The following is a 6,231-nucleotide window of genomic DNA, read 5'->3' as shown; positions in this document are numbered from 1 at the left end:
CCCGAGCCGCTCGCGATTAACGGCCTGTGTATCTCGTAGATGTTTCCCGCGTGCGCTGACTTCTGGTTGAAACTGTGCTGGCGGGCGGTCGTGACGCCGGTGCCCATCTTTATAAGCACGTGTCGTGGAATCTGCTGAAACGCTGAGGTTTCGGCCGTCTGTTTTAGGCAGCTGTAATATGATGTTAGCATGTGCAACGACCCGGAGTCGCCTGGCAATAAGGATGAAGTCATAATGGCGACGTCTGGATTCTGTGTGTGTTTAAATACATCGTCGTCGTGGCCCTCTGAGGGCGTGTGCTTGATGGGAAGCGTCTGATTGGTGGGAAACACCTGCAGGGTGGAGTTGTGGGTGTGGCTTCTCTCCCATTGGCTGTTTAAGTTCTTGATTGGCAGTTCGGGCGTCAAATCCGGGGTGGGCAGGTTGGAAACCAACTCCTCGTCCTCAGTCGCGTGTGGCTTAACGGGCGGCTCGGAGCTGTAGATTTGAGAGGATGTGAGGTCGTTCTTGTCTGGTTTGGTGTCTATCAGGCAGTTGAGTTTGGTGAGGCTGTTGAGCGAGAGCGCGTGCTTGGGCTCCTGTGATTGGTTGGATCTCTGACCGCAGTAACAGGACACCAGCAAGCCTGACACGACGGCGCCCAACACGAACGCCACCAACACACACGCGCCCAGAAGAGTGAAGTGAAAGCCGTCGCTCAGACCCGCCGCATCAGGAAGCTGCTTCACACCTACAGAGACAGACTGATTTCATTCTTTACTCTCGTTCATTCCATATTAACCCTAAAACTGGCGACGTCTATCCTGTGGGATACAAACATTTGAGAGGCTGTGGGGCGAGGCAGGGAAAGTGTAGGTCTCATTTCTTGGTTTCATGTTGAAAGGGTGTTTGTTATGAATATTTAGATATTTTGACTTTGTTCACACATTCTTTGTTTAGCTCACGGGCAGCATCTACTCACCCTCCAATAAAAGTTGATCTAGTTCACATATTTACACACGTTGGAGGGACTCACCTGTTTAAAAAGCTGTTGTTCAGCATTAGCTTATTAGGTTTGCATTGAAATTTTATGAATTAAATGCTTACATTTTTTGTAATCTGTCTCTAAATGTTTGTATCTCGGGGGATACATCGCCCTTTTAGTGCTGCAATATAACAAAGAGTGAAAAATTTAAGGGGGTCTGAATACTTTCCGTACCCACTGTATATGTATAGTTACACTATTTGGTGACTGTTTTGTAATAGAAGTGATATTGCGACAAAATTATTGATTTGTGACAGAAAACCGCATCAAAAGAATTCAATAGAGTTTGGGTGTCACCCAGTGGTTATTTTTGGTATAGTGCCCAAACAAAATCTCACAGGAACCACAATTTTGGTGATATCAACTTCAAATTTGGAACATAACTTGGTTAGACACATGGCTTAGATTTATAGCAATTTGAAGTGCAACATATTTTATAAAGTATTTATTTTATATACAATTTAAAATACTACTGTATTATCGTTTCTGCACAAACAAACTTCTAGAACTTTTTTATACTTTCTTTTTTTGAAATGCTTTCACTTCAGCAATAATCTGCTATGCATCTTCTTTAAGAAGAGACCAACCGTAGGTCTGTATTTCAAAGCGTTCAGGAATTACAACCATGTTGTAACAAGCATTGATAAACAACTGTTCTGTTTTCAGTTCATTTATACCAACAAAGGACATTTTTAGGGTTAAGTTGTCAATTACACCGTTTTCTTTAGTTTCTAATCCTAATGTAGCCATCTAATAAACCTGGCATTGTAAATTACGAATATTGTTGGCTCTTTGATTAATTTTAAGTTGCTTTGGATGAAAATGCAAATGTTCTTAATTATGTTAAGCTGAACTTTTTTTTTTAATTTTGCAGCATTTTAATTGCAATGCTGCAAATGTTTTAGCAATATGAATGTACAAATATTTGTCACACCAAAACAAATACTAAAAAGTGTTACGATACTGAAAAATGGTTTACTTTATATCTTTGTTCTGTTGTTTTTATTTCTTTCACTCCGTATAATGTGCTTCTTTGACCTTCATTTAACCCTATAAATCCTGCTGTACCATATTTGACACATTAATTCCTCTAAATGATCAACATGATGCTGTTAAACCTGTTTCACACACAATCTCCTGCATGTCTTCTGTCTCTGATTGAGTGTTTTATCCAGGAAAATCTCTTTTAGTGCAATTGTACAAACGTCCAGCTTCAGCTGCTGCTTCTCGTGTCAGATCTAGACTGATTTTTATCAAGTAAGCGTCAGAATAACTGCAGCAATATCTCCAGATGAACACTTACTGGACTTAAGCAGCTCAGCTTTACTTGATTCTCCATCAATCATGTTTTAGAGTCTCAAATCTGATCCTCAGGATCTTTTGAGGAGCGTTTGTTTCCAGAAGCTTTACTTTCACTGTTCCTCAGCGGAGGAATGATTTTCACAAGCCTCCAGAACATCTCACATCTTCTGAGGAGCCTTTATTTCTTCAGCTCTCAATCACTGCATTATATGTTTGGAGCATTTCAATCTCATCTTATTATTACTGGAGATATAGAGCGACCACTGATATTTATAGCATTTTATGTTATAAAGATCTCACTGATTTACATTAAAAGCATCGGAATTTCATCATATAAATATCAGCATCTGATGCAAATTCATATTTTTGAGTCTCTGAATAAAACGGAGCTGTTTTTACTACATATTCTGACTATATCAGACTATATGAGCCATAAAAGCCTGATTTAGATTTTTAAAATATTTTGCCTAAAGGTTTAATAAACTGTTCCATTTAAAAAAACTAGATGAGATCATAATGTGTGTGACACTGACCGGAGGCTGAATCCACAGCTGAGCTCACATCACTTCCTGCTGCTGACATCACATCGGAGCACATACAATATAGAAGACATCAGCATTGGTTCATTAGTTAGTATTACATTTGTTTTTTAACAGATCTGTTACATCAAATCACTGCGTGAAATCAAGTTCATGACATCGTTTCCTTTTATGTTAAATGAGAAACTTTAATCAAACTTCAGGGCCAAAATTCTCCCTTATACTTCCTAGAACAATATTTACATTTATCTGAGATTAAAATATGACAGTATGACAGTATTTAGCTCAGAAGTGAAGCATCGCTGCTGTAACGTGACTGACTCACTTACCGGTGCATGTGTCAAATGAATGTGATTCGTCACCGTCAACATCCTGCTCAAACCCCGCCCTGTTCTCACACACACACACACACACACACACATATCATACAGACACACACACACACACCATCATACAGACACACACACACACCATCATACAGACAGACACACACACACACCATCATACAGACAGACACACACACACACCATCATACAGACAGACACACACACACACCATCATACAGACAGACACACACACACACCATCATACAGACAGACACACACACACACCATCATACAGACAGACACACACACACACCATCATACAGACAGACACACACACACACCATCATACAGACAGACACACACACACACCATCATACAGACAGACACACACACACACCATCATACAGACAGACACACACACACACCATCATACAGACAGACACACACACACACCATCATACAGACAGACACACACACACACCATCATACAGACAGACACACACACACACCATCATACAGACAGACACACACACACACCATCATACAGACAGACACACACACACACCATCATACAGACAGACACACACACACACCATCATACAGACAGACACACACACACACCATCATACAGACAGACACACACACACACACACACCCTCATACACACACACACACACACCCACACACACACCATCATACAGACACATACACACATACATCATACAGACACACACACACGCCATCATACAGACACACACACACACCATCATACAGACACACACACAGACAGGTGGTTTAGTTTAAGCTCATTTGGCATCAGGTTTACTTTTGCAGGTCACTCTTACTTGAACCCTGGAGCCACGTCAGCACAGCGTCCCGTCCGCAGCCAGATGCAGTATGGGTCATGCGTGTGGAGACAGCGTCTGTGCAGGAACACAGTGAATTATGATAGACAAGAATACGCTTCTGAAGACATACGGTTTAGTTGAGTTTGCTGTCTGAAGTGAATGTGATGAGACAAACTAATATGTGAAATAATACAAAGCTTTCTGTTGATATCTTCACTGGTTGCACACAACGTTACAGCTATTCTGAATTATGAACCAATGAGTCTTATGAACCAGTAAAGTCAAAGAAATATATTACTCTTGTACAGTAAAATCTGTCTCGCAGTCATAATACCAATAATAATATTAATAATAAAATGATTAAAACTGTGATATTCCTTAAAAATAAAGTTTTTCTTCAATGTTTTAATTTTAACAGTAAATTGCACAGCTGTGCAGCACTTTGTTTAGCAAAAAAAAAAAAGAATTGTTAAATTTTCATTTGATCATATTTGATTAATTACATTTTTACAGTTTTATGCCTTCATTTGATTACCACTGTTTTTTGATAATACTATTTTATTTAATCATTAAAATAGAATCTAGAAAAAGTCAAACTGGAAAATAAAAACTAAATCCAGAAAAATTAAAACCTAATACTGAAACTGTTTTTTGTAAATTCTTAATTTGTTAAAGTTTTATGAATTTGTTAGACATGCTTTCTGGATATTAAAATGTCATCAAATCTTTCAAATAAAACCCAGAAAAAGTAAAACTGGAAAGTAAAAACTAAATCCAGAAAAATTAAAACAGACATACAGAAATTATCGGGGGGGGGGGACTATTATTGAAATTTTTTTGGTATAAATTATTAATTTGTTTAAGTTTTATGAATTTGTTGGACATGCCTTCTGAATATTAACATTTCATCAAATCTTTAAAATGGAATACAGAAAAATTAAAATAGAAAACAGAATTTGGGAAAAATTAAACATTTCATAGGGCCCCAAAAATTTAATTTGTGTTAAACTTTTAATAAATTGTTGTTAAATTGTGTAAATTTGATTAATTCAATTAATTAGATGCTTTTAGATTACTAAAATTGAATTTAACCATTAAAATGTAATCCAGAAAAAAAAAAAAAAAATTTAAAGTGAAAAAAAACAGATTTAGCGGGGGGGGGGGACTATTATTGAAATTTTTTTGGTATAAATTATTAATTTGTTTAAGTTTTATGAATTTGTTGGACATGCCTTCTGAATATTAACATTTCATCAAATCTTTAAAATGGAATACAGAAAAATTAAAATAGAAAACAGAATTTGGGAAAAATTAAACATTTCATAGGGCCCCAAAAATTTAATTTGTGTTAAACTTTTAATAAATTGTTGTTAAATTGTGTAAATTTGATTAATTCAATTAATTAGATGCTTTTAGATTACTAAAATTGAATTTAACCATTAAAATGTAATCCAGAAAAAAAAAAAAAAAATTTAAAGTGAAAAAATGGAATTTGAGAAAAAATAAAACCACATTTTTTGGGGGAAAACGTGTATTTCATAAGACCCTATATAATGCATTTTCCTGTATTAAAGTACTGTAAGGGAACCTTTATTTTTCAGTAATCGCATTGTATTTAGCGTTGTGTTGTTACTTGTGTTACATACTGAATTTCAAGTATGTTTAAGCTGATATTTAGCATGTGGATAGGTGTGTGCATGTCTCACCTCTTGCAGGTGGTGTGTTGAGCGCAGCGGCTGAGAGGAACTCTGATAATGCAGCTGGAAAATGCCACAAACAGAGCGTGATGCTCCTTATCCAACTCCAGACCCAAAACCCTGCGCTCTCCGCTACACCTGGAACAAGACGGTAAGATTTATAAAAGAAAAGCTTGATGAAAGAAGGTCATGTTTGTCCTCCAGCAGAGCTCTGGTGGCCTGACGCTCACTGAGTGGGACTGAAGACGCTGATGTCCTCCAGCAGTCTGGAGCTGTTGGCTTGAGTGCCGGTCAGGATCTTCAGGATACGTCCATCTTCAGAGCCCAGAAACACAACGCTGCGGTTCTTATGAGGCCCAGCCACCGTGTCCACAACAATCTGAGTCAGCTTATACCTGCACAGTACAAACTCATCACTAAGATGCACAGAATCACACAGACTGTGTGTGTGTGTGTGTGTGTGTGTGTGTGTGTGTGTGTGTGTGTGTGTGTGTG

At 37.8% G+C, this 6,231-nt stretch overlaps 1 protein-coding gene across 1 annotated transcript in view; it reads right to left on the bottom strand.

Annotated features, from left to right (window-relative positions):
* Nucleotides 1–6,231, bottom strand: part of sema6ca (sema domain, transmembrane domain (TM), and cytoplasmic domain, (semaphorin) 6Ca) — a 23,218-nt gene that overhangs the window by 387 nt on the left and 16,600 nt on the right. Inside the window, exons 13-18 of the mRNA XM_016494073.1 lie at nt 5,967–6,131; nt 5,746–5,874; nt 4,037–4,114; nt 3,195–3,253; nt 2,860–2,901; nt 1–730 (exon numbers count right to left, since the gene is read on the bottom strand). The exon at nt 1–730 is cut by the window's left edge and continues 1 nt beyond it. Coding sequence (XP_016349559.1) covers nt 1–730; nt 2,860–2,901; nt 3,195–3,253; nt 4,037–4,114; nt 5,746–5,874; nt 5,967–6,131 — 1,203 coding nt within the window. The remainder of the gene's footprint in view (nt 731–2,859; nt 2,902–3,194; nt 3,254–4,036; nt 4,115–5,745; nt 5,875–5,966; nt 6,132–6,231) is intronic.

Source organism: Sinocyclocheilus anshuiensis, unplaced genomic scaffold, assembly GCF_001515605.1.
Source record: "Sinocyclocheilus anshuiensis isolate Anshui unplaced genomic scaffold, SAMN03320099.WGS_v1.1 scaffold2100, whole genome shotgun sequence".
In the NCBI taxonomy this organism is placed as follows: Eukaryota; Metazoa; Chordata; class Actinopteri; order Cypriniformes; family Cyprinidae; genus Sinocyclocheilus; species Sinocyclocheilus anshuiensis.
The sequence above is the reverse complement of the archived record's forward strand: the minus strand, read 5'-3'. Positions and strand labels throughout refer to the sequence as shown.